At 45.1% G+C, this 18,301-nt stretch overlaps 1 protein-coding gene across 1 annotated transcript; it reads right to left on the reverse strand.

Annotated features, from left to right (window-relative positions):
* Positions 1 to 150: 150 nt before the first annotated feature.
* On the reverse strand, positions 151 to 17,821 carry LOC134803454 (phosphate carrier protein, mitochondrial). Its single transcript, XM_063776272.1, has 9 exons — positions 17,796 to 17,821; positions 16,365 to 16,461; positions 13,402 to 13,501; positions 8,409 to 8,578; positions 7,186 to 7,347; positions 6,645 to 6,824; positions 5,908 to 6,045; positions 1,559 to 1,690; positions 151 to 748 (listed from the first exon to the last, which is right to left on the reverse strand). The coding sequence occupies exons 2-9, from the start codon at positions 16,455 to 16,457 to the stop codon at positions 662 to 664; spliced, it is 1,062 nt and encodes a 353-aa protein (XP_063632342.1). The 5' UTR covers positions 16,458 to 16,461; positions 17,796 to 17,821; the 3' UTR covers positions 151 to 661.
* Positions 17,822 to 18,301: the final 480 nt, after the last annotated feature.

An 18,301-nucleotide genomic window follows, 5' to 3' on the forward strand; every position in this document is an offset into this window, starting at 1 on the left:
CAGAGCAACATAGACCTACGTGCATATGCATTCGTTCAATTTCAGTTTTGACACTTCGGTGACTTGGCGTCCAAGTGACAGCTTTTGTGTTTGACACGGCGTCGAAAAGGTTAATAATTAGGGATAAAGTGTTAAATAGAAACAAACCCCTTGTCGAGATGAACTTTTATTACCGTTTTTCATTCAACGATCAACTACTTACATTATCGCAGCCATCAAATAAACGGAATACATAAATAAATAAAAATATAATTTATTTAAAAATAAATTAACATGATCGATCACTTATACTGGAAAATGGTAATTAATTATAATCACATCGGGTCTATTAATACAGTGTACGGAATCCTCGCCGCGATGATTTTTAATTAGCTGAAGTAAATTTACTGTTTAAAGAATTTACGGAACGTTTCCAAAAAGTTCCCGAAAACTTCAGGTAAATTTCACTGGAAATGGAAAATTTCGGTCCCCATACAAAAATGAGATTTTTCCGAAATCTTACCATGTGGAAATGTCGCATTTTCCGACGGCACAGTAGGCACGGACATATCTTTAACATTTAATTTACTTCAGCTAATAAATTTATTATTCATCCGTCGGCGAGGCTACCCTAGAGTACTAAAGTCTTGTCCATAATTTAGTACAGTGGGCCGTGTGTGGTTTAGTTGAGTTTGCCCTCGGCCTCGAGCCGCTTGCGCATGGACTCGGGCATCTCGGCGGGCGGCGGCCTCGGCATGCGCAGCCACACCTGCAAGACGATGTTTACTTAGGATTTGTAGGGGAAATGTTCTAAAAATATATACGAGTCGTAGAAGAGTGCTCATAGTAATGTTGTCCACAGAATTGTCGGTAGGAACAATTGGGTAAATTTATTAATCATTGAAGTAACTAGAGTTAAACTTAGCGTCAGTGTTTTTAAAGGCTGCGTTTCCAGATGTACGAGGATGCGTAGCGAGGATTGTTTGTTAAGAACCAATAGAATCACTTTGTTTTATCTCGCTCAGCGTGTGGTGATTGTATTGGTTCTTAACAAACACATCCCTCGCTACGCTTCATCGCACATCTCTGGTGGAAACGCAGCCTAAAGCAGCGGTACGGTCGACGCTTTAGTGAATTAGGGAAGAAATATAATGACAAGTAATTTTTTTGCATATTTTACTGCGAGAATGCGAGTTTGAAGGCTCTTGATCTCAAGAGCCTATCGGCCTAACCGCCTAAACGGATATCTATCTGTTTTAACTAAATTACCGACGAGAATCTAGCAGCGAGCTTTGCCTTGCAAAGGTATTTCTTTTTATTTATTTATTTTATCTTTATTGCACAAGGAAAATACAAACGTACAAAAGGTGTACTTAATGCTACAAGGCATTCTCTACCAGTCAACCTTAAAACCAGTTAACCTTTTCTCATCATTAAAAAAAAAATGCAGTCTGCATACACATCGGTCGGCCGCTTCCTTTATGGAATTTGACTGTATGAAATTTGGCAAATTGACAAACTACTCGTACGCCGTGTAGTAGTTAGAGATGACCTGATTTAGCTGATAAGTTATATTTACCTTGACGGCGTCGTAGATGAACCACTGCAGCGCGGTGAGGGTACCGATCATGATGATCCTGGGGCCGAGCCCCTTCCACACGCCGGCGAAGCCGAGCTTGCCCATGATGGAGCCGACGGTCGCGGTCTTGTCCTGTAACAACAACACATGAGTTAATATCGGGGGCAAAACTTTTGGATTATAATCGACAAATAACTATTAAATTGATAATATTGATATATCAAATAATCCATTTTATGCCAAAAATGCCTTACATCATTTTGGAAAAGAACTTTCAAACTGCAGGATCGATTTCTATCAAACATAGCTAATAGAACCACAGTGAAGGAAATTCGGTTTTACATATGAAAAACCGCATCCAAATCGGTCCATCCGTTGGAGAGCTACGATGCCACAGGCCACCCCTTCTTGTGCCTGGTTAAAAATGCGGCCAAACAATTGAGGCGCTTGCGTTACGTAGATTCCATAAGTGGCGGGATAGCTTGGTCTCTTTGAGAGGGTGGTCAGATATAGCACCATGGACGAGTGGAAAAAGAGAAGGGGAGGCCTTGGCCCAGCAGTGGGATACAGTGGGCTCTTAATAATCTAGATTCAAGGAATTATAATCGCCTCCGAACTTCCTCAAGTGGAGTCTTCCCACACTCGTGATCGATATCTGTTGGTATGCACAATTCTTCTTAACCCTTTGAACGCTACGCCTTTCGTGTGCGGCGCGCCATCGTAAACCCTGTCGCAATGCACGAAGGTTGATATTGCACTGTAGCGCGTCAGGTGACGTCTTCGGCGGTCAAAGGGATAACAAGGTTATTTTTAACCGATCGAGCGCAAAGCTTTCGCATATATTACATATCATTTCGTACAGGTTCTGGTGATGGTGGAGCTGTACAGTTTTAAGCTGTGCCAAGCCTCGTGTGTACCTGGTTGAGCTTGGAGACCACCGTGTCGGCGGGGTGGGAGACGATGGCGCAGAACACGCCGGCGATGTAGCCCGCCGCGAACGTCACCACCAGCTGCTCGCTCTTCGAGCACTCCGCGCGGGGCTCGGCCACCATATACAGACCTGGTTGAGCTTGGAGACCACCGTGTCGGCGGGGTGGGAGACAATGGCGCAGAACACGCCGGCGATGTAGCCCGCCGCGAACGTCACCACCAGCTGCTCGCTCTTCGAGCACTCCGCGCAGGGCTCGGCCACCATATACAGACCTGGTTGAGCTTGGAGACCACCGTGTCGGCGGGGTGGGAGACGATGGCGCAGAACACGCCGGCGATGTAGCCCGCCGCGAACGTCACCACCAGCTGCTCGCTCTTCGAGCACTCCGCGCGGGGCTCGGGCACCATATACAGACCTGGTTGAGCTTGGAGACCACCGTGTCGGCGGGGTGGGAGACAATGGCGCAGAACACGCCGGCGATGTAGCCCGCCGCGAACGTCACCACCAGCTGCTCGCTCTTCGAGCACTCCGCGCGGGGCTCGGGCACCATATACAGACCTGGTTGAGCTTGGAGACCACCGTGTCGGCGGGGTGGGAGACAATGGCGCAGAACACGCCGGCGATGTAGCCCGCCGCGAACGTCACCACCAGCTGCTCGCTCTTCGAGCACTCCGCGCGGGGCTCGGGCACCATATACAGACCTGGTTGAGCTTGGAGACCACCGTGTCGGCGGGGTGGGAGACAATGGCGCAGAACACGCCGGCGATGTAGCCCGCCGCGAACGTCAGCACCAGCTGCTCGCTCTTCGAGCACTCCGCGCGGGGCTCGGGCACCATATACAGACCTGGTTGAGCTTGGAGACCACCGTGTCGGCGGGGTGGGAGACAATGGCGCAGAACACGCCGGCGATGTAGCCCGCCGCGAACGTCACCACCAGCTGCTCGCTCTTCGAGCACTCCGCGCGGGGCTCGGGCACCATATACAGACCTGGTTGAGCTTGGAGACCACCGTGTCGGCGGGGTGGGAGACAATGGCGCAGAACACGCCGGCGATGTAGCCCGCCGCGAACGTCACCACCAGCTGCTCGCTCTTCGAGCACTCCGCGCGGGGCTCGGGCACCATATACAGACCTGGTTGAGCTTGGAGACCACCGTGTCGGCGGGGTGGGAGACAATGGCGCAGAACACGCCGGCGATGTAGCCCGCCGCGAACGTCACCACCAGCTGCTCGCTCTTCGAGCACTCCGCGCAGGGCTCGGGCACCATATACAGACCTGGTTGAGCTTGGAGACCACCGTGTCGGCGGGGTGGGAGACGATGGCGCAGAACACGCCGGCGATGTAGCCCGCCGCGAACGTCACCACCAGCTGCTCGCTCTTCGAGCACTCCGCGCGGGGCTCGGGCACCATATACAGACCTGGTTGAGCTTGGAGACCACCGTGTCGGCGGGGTGGGAGACAATGGCGCAGAACACGCCGGCGATGTAGCCCGCCGCGAACGTCACCACCAGCTGCTCGCTCTTCGAGCACTCCGCGCGGGGCTCGGGCACCATATACAGACCTGGTTGAGCTTGGAGACCACCGTGTCGGCGGGGTGGGAGACAATGGCGCAGAACACGCCGGCGATGTAGCCCGCCGCGAACGTCACCACCAGCTGCTCGCTCTTCGAGCACTCCGCGCAGGGCTCGGGCACCATATACAGACCTGGTTGAGCTTGGAGACCACCGTGTCGGCGGGGTGGGAGACGATGGCGCAGAACACGCCGGCGATGTAGCCCGCCGCGAACGTCACCACCAGCTGCTCGCTCTTCGAGCACTCCGCGCGGGGCTCGGGCACCATATACAGACCTGGTTGAGCTTGGAGACCACCGTGTCGGCGGGGTGGGAGACAATGGCGCAGAACACGCCGGCGATGTAGCCCGCCGCGAACGTCACCACCAGCTGCTCGCTCTTCGAGCACTCCGCGCGGGGCTCGGGCACCATATACAGACCTGGTTGAGCTTGGAGACCACCGTGTCGGCGGGGTGGGAGACAATGGCGCAGAACACGCCGGCGATGTAGCCCGCCGCGAACGTCACCACCAGCTGCTCGCTCTTCGAGCACTCCGCGCGGGGCTCGGGCACCATATACAGACCTGGTTGAGCTTGGAGACCACCGTGTCGGCGGGGTGGGAGACAATGGCGCAGAACACGCCGGCGATGTAGCCCGCCGCGAACGTCACCACCAGCTGCTCGCTCTTCGAGCACTCCGCGCGGGGCTCGGGCACCATATACAGACCTGGTTGAGCTTGGAGACCACCGTGTCGGCGGGGTGGGAGACAATGGCGCAGAACACGCCGGCGATGTAGCCCGCCGCGAACGTCACCACCAGCTGCTCGCTCTTCGAGCACTCCGCGCGGGGCTCGGGCACCATATACAGACCTGGTTGAGCTTGGAGACCACCGTGTCGGCGGGGTGGGAGACAATGGCGCAGAACACGCCGGCGATGTAGCCCGCCGCGAACGTCACCACCAGCTGCTCGCCCCTCGAGCACTCCGCGCGGGGCTCGGCCACCATATACAGACCTGGTTGAGCTTGGAGACCACCGTGTCGGCGGGGTGGGAGACGATGGCGCAGAACACGCCGGCGATGTAGCCCGCCGCGAACGTCACCACCAGCTGCTCGCCCCTCGAGCACTCCGCGCGGGGCTCGGGCACCATATACAGACCTGGTTGAGCTTGGAGACCACCGTGTCGGCGGGGTGGGAGACAATGGCGCAGAACACGCCGGCGATGTAGCCCGCCGCGAACGTCACCACCAGCTGCTCGCTCTTCGAGCACTCCGCGCGGGGCTCGGGCACCATATACAGACCTGGTTGAGCTTGGAGACCACCGTGTCGGCGGGGTGGGAGACAATGGCGCAGAACACGCCGGCGATGTAGCCCGCCGCGAACGTCACCACCAGCTGCTCGCTCTTCGAGCACTCCGCGCGGGGCTCGGGCACCATATACAGACCTGGTTGAGCTTGGAGACCACCGTGTCGGCGGGGTGGGAGACAATGGCGCAGAACACGCCGGCGATGTAGCCCGCCGCGAACGTCACCACCAGCTGCTCGCTCTTCGAGCACTCCGCGCGGGGCTCGGGCACCATATACAGACCTGGTTGAGCTTGGAGACCACCGTGTCGGCGGGGTGGGAGACAATGGCGCAGAACACGCCGGCGATGTAGCCCGCCGCGAACGTCACCACCAGCTGCTCGCCCCTCGAGCACTCCGCGCGGGGCTCGGCCACCATATACAGACCTGGTTGAGCTTGGAGACCACCGTGTCGGCGGGGTGGGAGACGATGGCGCAGAACACGCCGGCGATGTAGCCCGCCGCGAACGTCACCACCAGCTGCTCGCCCCTCGAGCACTCCGCGCGGGGCTCGGCCACCATATACAGACCTGGTTGAGCTTGGAGACCACCGTGTCGGCGGGGTGGGAGACGATGGCGCAGAACACGCCGGCGATGTAGCCCGCCGCGAACGTCACCACCAGCTGCTCGCTCTTCGAGCACTCCGCGCGGGGCTTCGGCACCACGTACTGGAAATACATAAGGATTAGTATTAAGATAATGATTACTGAGTACTGACACCTATTTTCCTCAAATATTGCTTTTGACACAAGCTCGTCCTATGACTTAAAATGAAATTAAATTAAACTTATCGGCTAAAATTCAATCACATTTAACAAAGGATCTATCATATAATTGTACACGTATGAATTCGACGACCGGTGTGGCCTAGTGGGTACTGTGGGTAGTAAACCTACATGTGAAGATGGTCCTGGGTTCGAATCCCGGTAAAGGCATTTATTTGTGTGATGAACTCAAATATTTGTTCCAGACACATTCTATGTATTTAAGTATTGGTATATTATATTATATCGTTGCCTGAATAGCCTCAACACAAGCTTTCTTGAGCTTACCGTGGGACTTAGTCAATTTGTGTAAGAATGTCCCTATAATATTTATTTATTTTATTTATATTTAATTTTCGCCAGAAACTTAAGTCAGGTTACTCAGGTTCAAGTGCCAAGTAGGGACATTGTACAAAAATGTTCCTGGTTCCATCCTCGGGGATCTGTCCCCACAGCGGGGCCAGCCCCTTGTAGGTGTAGCCCCCGTTCCAGACCCTGATTACCTTATAGAGCAGCTCCACAGTCTTCTCGAAGCAGGCGAACTTCATCATGGTGTAGGGGATCTGTCGGCCCCACAGCGGGGCCAGCCCCTTGTAGAAGGTTCCGTAGCCCTCGTTCTGGACCATCTTGGGCCACGCCTCGCGGAGTGTGTTGGCGAAGCCGGGCATAGTCTGGATGCGGACCTACACACAAACATACATTATTATGCTTCTATTTTTAGCCAAGATAAGTGTATTAATAAAGGTATTTTTTTTACTTTTATTACATACTTAGTAAAATACAGTATAGGCCCCGTGCATGAGCTATAGGGGGCAGCATAGGAGCCGTCAGATTTTCGGCGCGAGGCGTAAATGTGTCGTTTATGCTTCCGAAGTAGCCCACAAGATGGCAGAACCTACTATGCACAAGGAAACGTACCGACGAGAACGGTAGATGGTAGCACTTGCTTTGGCAATGTACATGTGCACATATGTTTCCGATTCAGGCCACAAGATGGCAGATCCTCCAACGGTCCCTATTGCAAAAGTTATATGAATAATTTACCTTAGCGGCCTCTAGGGGTGAGAGCGCGATGTCGGCGAAGAACTCGGCCGACGCCGAAGCGGCGAGGTAGACGAACGTGCGGTACGTGTAGGCGGTCTCCTCGTCGAGCAGGTTGTTGTAGCCCACCTTGAACACCTCGTACAGACCGAACTTGCACAGACCCTGGAAGGAAGAGGAGTGTTAGAGAAGGGGTGACGGTGGGAGGTGTCACGTTAGGTATGAAGACACTCATAGAAAGTTTGTCTACATGGTTCTTCAGTAGGAACAATTGGTATTTTATTTTAATCATTGTATGTATGTATAAATTGAGTAAAAATGAAAACAGGGTATTGACCTCAACCTCAGGTGAGTTTCGAACCCAAATCTCTATAAAGTAGCGATTCACAAGTTCCAAGTTCGTAGACTTCGTAGGTTAGTAGTGCTTTTTTTCATTTAGATACTCACAGTCTCGTCTGGACTGGGTCTGGTTAACACATTCAATACCACTAAGTGCTACGGGTTACGCTCGTAGCGCGTAGCCACGGTTTCGTCGTATGTAGCGCGTAGTCGCTACGAACAGTGTACCCGACAGTCGGGTTCTTGGTGTTGAATGTGTTAATCTTACAGGACATACATTACGGTAGACAGATAGATTATGCTGAACAACTTTCTTCTCTGAGGAAACTAAAATGCTTCAAGGTGCCCCTACATTAAGGCTGCGTTTCCATCATTGATGTACGAGGATGCGTTGCGAGGGATGTATTTATTGAGAACCAGCGCACATCTCTGGTGGAAACGCAGCCTTAACGCCCTATTCCCATCCCCACGCAGTGAGCTTTCAATGCGAGCTGTATTTAAGGGTTGAAGTAAAATGATCTCCTCCTAACGCTTAAGATCTCCAACTATCCTCTTTCTATGGGTGCCGATCTCGTCGCAGAATAATTGATTGTCCTAATGTAATGTTACGCATAAAATTATTTTCGCTTAATTTTTCTCCAGCTGAAACAAAGAGTATTTTCGAAAATATGTTGCATAGGTTGTGTAGAATAGGATAGGTTAGGTTTTTTGTATAATTTTTCAGAAATGTTATTAGTTTCAGCACAATAACAAGTATGCGAAATGAGTTTTATGCGTAACATTACATTAGGGCAATCAATTATTATGCGACCCAATATACACCCCCTTTCCATACCTCATCTTTATTTCTTACCCTATGAAAGGAATAAAAAAACTGGCTACTGTACCTGAAGGGAGTATCCAATGAAGGTGGGAGCCCAGCCCTTGGCCAGCCCCCGCATGCCCTCCTCCCGGACGGACACCCTGAACCCGTTCACCACATTCTTGTACTTGTCGGCGTCCACCTGCAGGCGGCACTTCACCAGGTCGAGCGGCACCACGGCCGTGTGGGTGATGCCTGCCGACAAACGGGTATAGTTAGCGATGCTTGTTAGAGAATGGTTGAGGTTGGTGGGGAGGGAGGGGGCTCATAAGATGTGTGTCTACATGGTCGTTCGGTAGGAACAATTGGTAATTATTATAATCATTGAAAATTAAGATCTTTCTTATAATGTGGACTGACAAATCGAATTGTCAATTTAGTATGTGGCATAAGTTTTATGGATAAAATTAATATAACTGTCAAAAAAAATTAGTAGCCCCTTTTTGCTGACTGTACTTTTTAAGAAGAAGAAGAAGAAAGACATTTATTGTAAAAACCTTCTACATACAGCGCCACTTCAGTTACAAAAAAAGAGAGAAGAACTTACTCACTAAAACACTTCATCGCATTCTTCTTCGCATTTGCATGTCTATTAAGTACTTCTCGGGACCTTTCTAATAAGCCTAAACTCGGTGTTTCCACAGGAGTTTTTTTTTGCTACCTTCCAATGAGATAAACTCCATGTTAGCATATTAATGCATATTGCATTATCATCATTCATCACTAATCATCAGAATAAGTTAACACTTTCACTGCCATGCAACCCGCTAGGCGGGTTCTTTGTTCGTAGGCGCTTTTCGTTACATAGTTTTTCCCATGTTGTTGTGCGCCAGAAGTGTTACATGCGCGTTGCCGACCCTAACAAAAGCAAAATTTAACTGGATCAGATAAGTGTGTATAAACGAAGTTTAGTTTTAAGTTTGATTACATAACCCAAATTCACAGAAGTCTGTAGATAACGTATCTGACCTTGTCAGTGATTGAGTGATTATTTCTATCCGGATATCGCGTGGCATTATCGGGGAATAAGTAAATAATGTCGTGCTTTAGGTGCAGTGCAAGAAAATTATCCAATTATACTACTATCCTGATTACATTTACATTGATTTCATTAGGTTCATGGAATTGATTCATTTATGTCCTTGGCTTAGATTGAACTGGCTATTTAACAATAATGATAATATGGAATGCAAAATAGAGTTATGCTTTGACACATTTTTTAATGAAATAAAATAATTTGTAACCAAAAATTATATTTTTTCTTCCCTTTAAAAGGTCTGTTGATACAGTTAATTAATTCTATGGTTTTCATTTTGTTTTCAGTTTTTGTTATGTAATTTTTTATAGATGCTAATAAGACATCATTATTGTTTGAGTTTAAAGCAACACGAAAGCATAAATTATGTGTTGTGAGCCAGTATCAGTAAGATAATGTTTGCCTAGTAAGATAAATTTCCATACGTAATATATTATACGCATCGTATATTCTACAACAAGTGCCAGTTCGCTATGTTGGCTCGTGTAAAGCATTATACACATTTCTTAGATATACCTACAGAACTAGAAGTACTGTCGCCGTCAGATGTATTGGAGCGGCCAAGCTGCTCACAAATATCTGGACACGCCTACACACCAATATCAACCTTCGTGCATTCCGCCAAAGTTTACAATGACATGCCGCGCACGATAGGCGGGGCGTTCAAAGTGTTAATGTATGCTCAGATATTTTTGTGCACCCTAGCTGCTCTGATATACCTAATAGCGACTATATTCACAAAGCAAGCCTTGTTGAGCTATGGGACTAAGTCGAATTATGTAAGACTTTTTTCATCACTGCACCTTATAAAACAAAGTCCCCCGCCGCGTCTGTCTGTTTTCTGTGTTTGTTCGCGATAAACTCAAAAACTACTGAACGGATTTTCATGCGGTTTTCACATATCAATAGAGTGATTCTTGAGGAAGGTTTAGGTGTATAATTTGTTAACCCGTGCGAAGCCGCCGGGTCGCTAGTTTATTTATGGAGTAAGATATTATTCTATCGTATTTGCAAGGCCAAATAACTTCCAAGTTCCCTTGGCTAATTATATTGTCTCGTGTAATCATTATCCGCATTGCTTAGCTACAAAACCTAACTATAAGTACATCGTAATTGGCAGTGACTTTGCACCACTAACATCATTGAATGATGGCAGCCGCCCAAAAGTTCACGGCCTGCGTTACGTGAGCGTCGCCGTGAACGTTGCGTCATACTTGTACGCTGGTACTAAAATAGCTGGACGTAACCGCCACACGATTAGACGCCATTGATTAGACGTGTTTACCCCTTTGATCGTCGTCTGACGCGCGCGGCTACTAACCAATATCAACCTCCGACCATTCCGACAAGGTTCACGATAGGCGTGGCGTTCAACGGGTTAAGTGTTAGCAAAGATATATGTAACTCCGTTTAACTCCGGTAGTCTAAGAAAAAAACGTGCTTCGGAAAATCTAAAAAAAAATATGCTCCATACCTTTGGTCTATAACAGCGGTTGGCAACCTTTTAGCAGCCAAGGGCCACATAGCAGTTAACTAAGTGGACGCGGGCCGCACTTTGTTAATATTTATGACTTTATCAGACATTGTCATTTGTCAATATTACATACAAAATAGCCAGGGAGGCTCGCGGGCCGCAAGTGAGAGGTTCGCGGGCCGCTGGTTGCCGACCGCTGGTCTATAAGGTAATCGTACTAGCGTACTAGTGCTCGATATGCTAATGCCCAATAGATGACACCTTGCTGTCACCTCCATTGACAATGACTTAAGTTTCAAGATGATATGTACTGTACTGGGACCGCGTCGAGCACCAGTATGTTTACCTTACTCGTGTAGAACACCGTTTTATATTTAACATTTTAACACATATCAGTGAAAGAACATGGGTCAAACCTAAAAAAAAAATGATTTATTTATTTATTTATTTAATTTATTTAGGTACATGCATTTTTTTTGATTTTGATTGATATTGATATTTTATGATATTTTATACATGTATTCTTCCGATCCTCACCTACGGCGCTCAGACTTGGTCTTTGACTAATGCTCAAAAGCTTTCCCTCAAGGTTTGCCAGAGAGCGATGGAGCGCAGTATTCTAGGTGTCAAATTGACTGACAGAATCAGAAATTCCATCTTGCGCTCCAAAACCAAAGTAGCCGACGTAGCCCTGACAGCCGCCAAGCTTAAATGGGACTGGGCCGGACACATCTGCCGTATGCCAAACGACTTGTGGGCCAAGAAAACTACCGAGTGGACACCAAACATAGTGCGGCGGCACGGCAGACCTAGAAGGAGGTGGCGGCACGATCTCGACGTCTTTCGGAAAGATTGGCCTAATATTGCCATAGAACGAGACGCGTGGAAGAAAGAGAGGGAGGCCTTTGCCCAGCAGTGGGACACAACAGGCTAACAAATAATAAATAAATAAATAATATACATTTTCATTTTTAGTTATATTCTTGTGTCGATAAATGGCAGTAAATTTACTGTGACTACACAATTTACTATGGACAATAACCCTCTATACACTCTATTCTTTGGTGTTAGCGCTTAGCGTCTTTCTAGACCTGCGATTAAGACTTAACTTTAACAATGAATGCTCCTCAGTCTCATGATTCATCTGTTAATAGACATAACATCGAGATAGCGGCCGTCACGAGTTCGCACATTAACCGCATGAACTAAATGAAAGTGATCACGACACAATACAGCACAATAAATAGAAATCGTTTCGTTTATAAAATGCAATTAACCCTTGAACGCTACGCCTGTCGTGTGCGGCGCGTCATCATGAACCTTGTCGAAATGCACGAAAGTTGATATTTGGCTGTAGCTGTGCGCGTCAGTTGACATCTTTGGCGGTCGTAAATTAAAGTTGCTCATAACTCATAACAGTCATAATAGAGGGCGCTTTACGAATTATTCCCTATCAGAGTTTTTTATAACCTTCAATTATTGTTCTCTTTTTTACAGTAGCCATTCCACGAGATGAAACTTGACATTTACGTTAGCGACTGCAAACTCTATCGCAGTCCATCTCGCTTGCACTGATAGATTGATGCGATAGAAAAATAATGCTATCGAGATCACGCAGTCTCTAACGTCAACAAATTCTCGAATTAAGAGCCAACGGGAGTGGTCATTTCTCCATACAAACGTACTCCTCGTTTTCCTCCGTGGTTTTTGAAGCTAGAGCAATGATTTTTTCAACACAGATTAATATTGTCAATATCTGTGTCGGACCGTTTTGCTTTTTTTGATATTTTTGTTTTTTAAGGCGCTAGAGCCCTTCAAAAATGGCCAAAATGGCCTAATTGACTATGCCGCAATGAGAGGCGTGGCATTCAAAACTGATATCAATTAGCCAAAAAAGCAAAACGGTCCGACACAGATAATTTCAGAATCATTTAGATTTCCAAATTTGGTTACGATTGGTTAAGTTTTGGAGGAGGAAACAGAGGAGTACGAAACCTCGATTTTTGAGATTTTTACGCAGGATTTTTCGCCTTGTCCTTATCGCACTACTTTTAGGTGCCGCTTCCGTTAGCGAGACGGGTATATTTACCTAAAATATTTAAAACTCAGCTCCTGTTTCGTCTTAAGCATGTTCAATGATTAACTGGTCCATTCCCACGATGTGACGTCACCATAAGCGTTGCGGCTCATATATGAGCCGTGGGAGTGGACAAGTTAACCCATTGACTGCCCAAAAACGTCAACTGACGCCCGCGACTACAACCCATGAAGCTACGTGCACCCGACAAGGTTCCCGATGACGCGCCGCATTATAGGCGTAGCATTCAAAGGGTATTTTTTTAATTCTTGGATCCTACCCTTGGACCTAAGACCCATATTTTACAAATAAAGAATTATGATTATGTTTATGGATTTGCTAAAAATGGCGGGCCCAGCGGGTTCGCAGGGTCTACACCTACTACAAGCACACAAAACCACAATTATTGTTTAATTAAATAAAGTACTCACCGCAGGACAGGATGCCTCCGAGGCCGCAGAGCGCGAAGTACTTCGTGGAGCCGAACTCGCAGGAGTCTCCCAGCTCCGACGCCGCGTTGGCGGCCATGGCCTGTTCACATCACAAAACATTCATATATCAAGTTGTTACTACTCATCATTAATTTTAAGCGAGTTTTCCTGTATTTTCTTAACAAAAAATACATATGTAATTATACATAGTGTTGCTTTAAGCATGGATCAAATGGGGGCCAACAATGTGGGCGGTTAGACTACTTTGACCTCATGTATATTTAAATTATTTAACGAAAATGTTTAAGTTTTGGCGAAATCATCGAAATTTGGCTCCTTACATACAGTTTTCAGTTTATTGTGGTAATACTGTACTAACAGTTTTGAATGATTCACGGTTAGTATCACTAGACTAATCATATCAATCAATCATCAGTTGCTCTTAACCTTGCACGCCATGATCGCACGAAGGTTTATATTGGGCTGTGTCACTACGCGTCAGGTATCTGGCGGTCAAAAGGTTAAGGCTCTAATGGACATGAGCAGCTTAACTTCAAACTCGGGTAAATCCATTTGTCAGATTATGCGATTTTGGTATTAAGAAAAGGTAATAGGGTAGATATTTGATGAGTCGAATGGATTTACCCGAGTTTGAAGTTAAGCGACACACATATGACCCACTGAACGCAACAATATGTATAATAGTCACATTATTAAACCTCCGTCACACAGGCGCGTTTTGCGGGCGGCACGTGAGCGGGACGCGCCGCTTTTACATATAAAACGCTCACGCCCCGCCCGGAAAACGCGCCTGTGTGACGGAACCTTTATAAGCTAGCCCTCAGCTCTCATAATCATTGTTCACGGGGCCCCTCGCCGCGCCGCGCACGCGCTGCTCCTCGAGCGAGTCTCAGTATGTGGGCTAGAGATAGACTCCAGAAGAAATGAGACTGCGACAAGAGTCGCGGCGAGCGGCGCCGAGCGCAGCCGAGCGGCGCGGCGCTGGCCCTCTGGCATGAGTTTTCATCATTGGGCCACTTGTTAGCACTTATATTTTTGCTAAACAAATTCCATTGGTTTTGAGAATATAAGCTTTAAAAGGTGTGCATTTAGGGTACAATCTACATAACATAAGTAAACTTCAACAATTGTTTTTTTTATATTTAGGAATTAAGAGAGTTAAGCAAAGATAATTAAGTTTGTCTATGGTATAAGTGACATTTCTAAAGGCCTAATGGGTCATTCCATAATAAACGCTACCAAGGGTACAAAAATGAAAATTAGTTTAAGAAGTCAACACTAACCTATTTCCATAGAAAACATAGCAAACCTTCATGTCAGAAAAAAAAAACAGAAAAAAAAAAACAATTTTTACATGTTTTTCATGTACTTGATCGCAACGTTTAAATGATAGGCGTAAAACTAATTTTATACAGCGATATTGGCAAGACTAATTAAAAAGAAAGTAACTGTAAACTGTTACAAATTTCCCACAGTTATTTCAGGTAAAATATCGTAATTTTATAATTTGTCTTTAAAAATATTAAAAAGCATGGATTAATCGGTTTTTAGAAGAGTATTCTAGACTGTGGTCTCAAAGTAACACCCGAAACGAAAAAGAGATAAAAGTATGTGTAACTTTTCCCGTAATTAACTATAGCCAAGCATGTTTTGCCAAAGAAAGGCTATGATGTGAACCTATACAAATGTGTAATAGTTGTTGTTTTAGCGTCTGCTTTAGTCGTATGTTTTAAAGTTTGAAGTTGTGTAACACCCGAAACGTGTTGATCATCCGCCTGTCAGTCCCCGGCTTTTCTCCGTGATGGTTAGTGCTAGAAAGCTGCAATTTGTCATGGATACATAAATCAATCATGGCGACAAAGTAGTAACACAAAAATTACAAAATATATTTTTTTGCAACTTTAATCCTGTGATGTGGGGTGTCGTTGGATAGATCTTTCAAAATGAATAGGTGTCACCATCAACCATTTTTTGATTAAGTGAATATTTTCGGTAATATTCGCATCGAAAGAAAAATAATTATGATATCTTCGAGAAACTGTTTTTATTGTTAAGATTAATGTATTTTATAATCATTCAGCATTTATTACTTATGTTTTAATCGAATTTATTAAAGAGACAATAATTTCAATAAAATGAGTCATAATTTCGTATAAATCTATCTTAATTTCGTACTCGTAACACCCGAAACGAACCATGAGTAACACCCGAAACAGGTAATTTATTTTATTAAAATTAATTGAAAAGTGATACTAAGTGTTACTTCAGTGTTTCAGTAGACTATACTAACTATTATTACTTGACATAAATAAAACTGGAGGTTACTTGACAAAATTCGCTAAATTATGCATTTTGGTACTGAGGGTCAGAAGGTATAGGCCAATTCCCGTAACGCCCGAAACAGCTACTTTTTAGTGATTCTCTCGTTATTGCTCTTATACTTTAATTATGTGTGTACAGGAAAAGATAATATTATCAAAGTAGTAGATGAATCAATAGTTATAACCTCCTAGTTCCTGTTACAATATCGAATAAAACCTTATTTTAAGAGTTCAAGTGTAACACCCGAAACGGTGGAATGACCCTAATACTAAAAATAAACAATACTTAGAAGTTGTAACAAAACAAATTATTCATCATCTTCCTGGAGTTATCCCGGCATTTTGCCACAGCTCATGGGAGCCTGGGGTCCGCTTCTTGGCAAATAATCTCGAGAAATGGGCGTAGGCACTAGTTTTTAAAACTGTCACTGTCAGCAGTGTCAGCATGTTCAATCTAACCTTAAGGCAAGTGTTGTCTTTCTAACAAAAATAATTGCCATGATATTCAGCTGTTTTACCCTAAAAACTGGAGAATTACCTGACAGTTGTAAATCTTATAGCAAAGACATAAAGTCCAACCAGTTACGGGTGTTGCTGTTAGTATGAAAATACTGTACACACCTGTGAGGGGGCGGCGATGGCATCACATTTAGCCGGAGTGAGCGGGCCGTGGAACGGCGAGCTTCGCGCCGCCTCCAGCAGTGAGGAGAACATTATTCTGGAACACCAACCAACACTTCTAAAGCACAGTTCAACATCGTTCAACTTACATCTGCACCAGGCCAGTTTTTGAATATATAAATCAAGAAAAACTAAAAACCATTTTTAAATTCTTAAATATCACATAACTAAAGGGGCCCACTGATTAACAGTCCGCCGGATGGTATCGGCCTGTCAGTTGTTCAGAACTGTCAAAATTTTGTTCTAACTGACAGGCCGATTCCGTCCAGCAGACTGTTAATCAGTGGGCCCCTTAAATTTAAACCTGTTTTTAGTGTAGGTATACAAAGCTACTCTTCCCCACCATGCATAATGGCTTAACAGAACTGTTCTTTTTATGAATAGGTAAGGTAAATAATTGTTGTGGTATTTCTAATAAATTGCATAGACTATATTTTCACGACAATTCTTCAATAGTATGAATATTTCAAGCACCACCTACCTTAATATGACAAATCTGGACTTTGGAATTATTATCTATTGTCCAAAATCGAAATGTAAATCTCTACATAAATAAATTATTTTTACAAGGGGTTTTCCTCCTACAATTTATCTGTAGGTATAAAATTTTATGTGTAATTTAGAAACTGTTCCACTTAGTTGTTCCATTTCATTACAATGTAAATAAACATTATTGACGCCTATGTTAGTACCTAAGTCACATGGTACCTATTTCCTACACGTATACTGCGGTAAGCCTCGTTTCTTATTTTATCTATTGAATACCTACTTCAAATACAACATAATAAGATTAATGAGTACTAAGAACTAGTATAGGCATCACCGTACAATATTCTGCTTCTACGAGACTCCAAAAATACTTATTGAAATCGATTAGACACACTAACATTGAAGGAAACCTTTCGTGTCATTCTGTCAAAATGTTAGGTAATTAGAATAACTAACCTTCTTTTGTTAATATTAACTTATATGTATTTCACTAAAACACTGTTTAAAGCTTGGTAATTCATTTTCCGAACTCAATTGGTTAAGTAATGTGATTAAAAAAGCAAAACTAACGAGAAAAAATATTGGCGTTAAATCAATACTGCTTGTAACCGGGTCGAGCCAGTGACCGTCTAGATATTGCGCCAATTGAAGACATGAACCGTCAAATCATTTAAAGGTTTAAAAAAATAGTTACATACAATATTAAAATTAATTAATCCCTAAAATATGGGGCAAGGTCACGTGAGAATAAGTCCATTAACACATTACGTAAGGAAAAACTCAAGTTTACACTAAAAATACCTCAAGCACTGACTTAAACTAGATCCCGTGCTATTCTTAGACTTGGCAAGCAATAAAAATAAAGGAAATTTTGTTACTTACATGTCTTAAAATCCTATTTTCACCGTTCAACACTCCACACCGCGCCTGACGCACAGTGCTAAAGGAAATGCAGGGGCGAAGCGAGCGCCATTGACGGAAGTTATGTAATCACGTGGAACCATTTTGACGTTTAGTTATGGATGCGTTCAATATAAAGGGAAAATACAAGAAGGAGAAAAAATTAAATACGCTTACTGAATATAATATGTAATTAAAGAAATAATATCATTTAAACACGAAAATAAAATTCTGCAAAAATATTAAATATTTTGAACACATGAAATTTTGACAATCCTGACATCTGTCGGCGAGTAGCAGTACTACAGTGTCGGAAAGCCCATGTTAGTCCATTGCACAACGCCATCTAGTTGCGAATTGAATAACTTAATTTCAACAAACGTAAAAAGTAGGATATTTTTTTAGCACACCAGCCCGTAAAGGCTCTCTTTATTCTCCAAAAAGCGATGAGGAAGTAGCATTTTATCCACTATAGTGGCAAAGTAATT

Source organism: Cydia splendana, chromosome 26, assembly GCF_910591565.1.
Source record: "Cydia splendana chromosome 26, ilCydSple1.2, whole genome shotgun sequence".
Classification (NCBI taxonomy): domain Eukaryota; kingdom Metazoa; phylum Arthropoda; class Insecta; order Lepidoptera; family Tortricidae; genus Cydia; species Cydia splendana.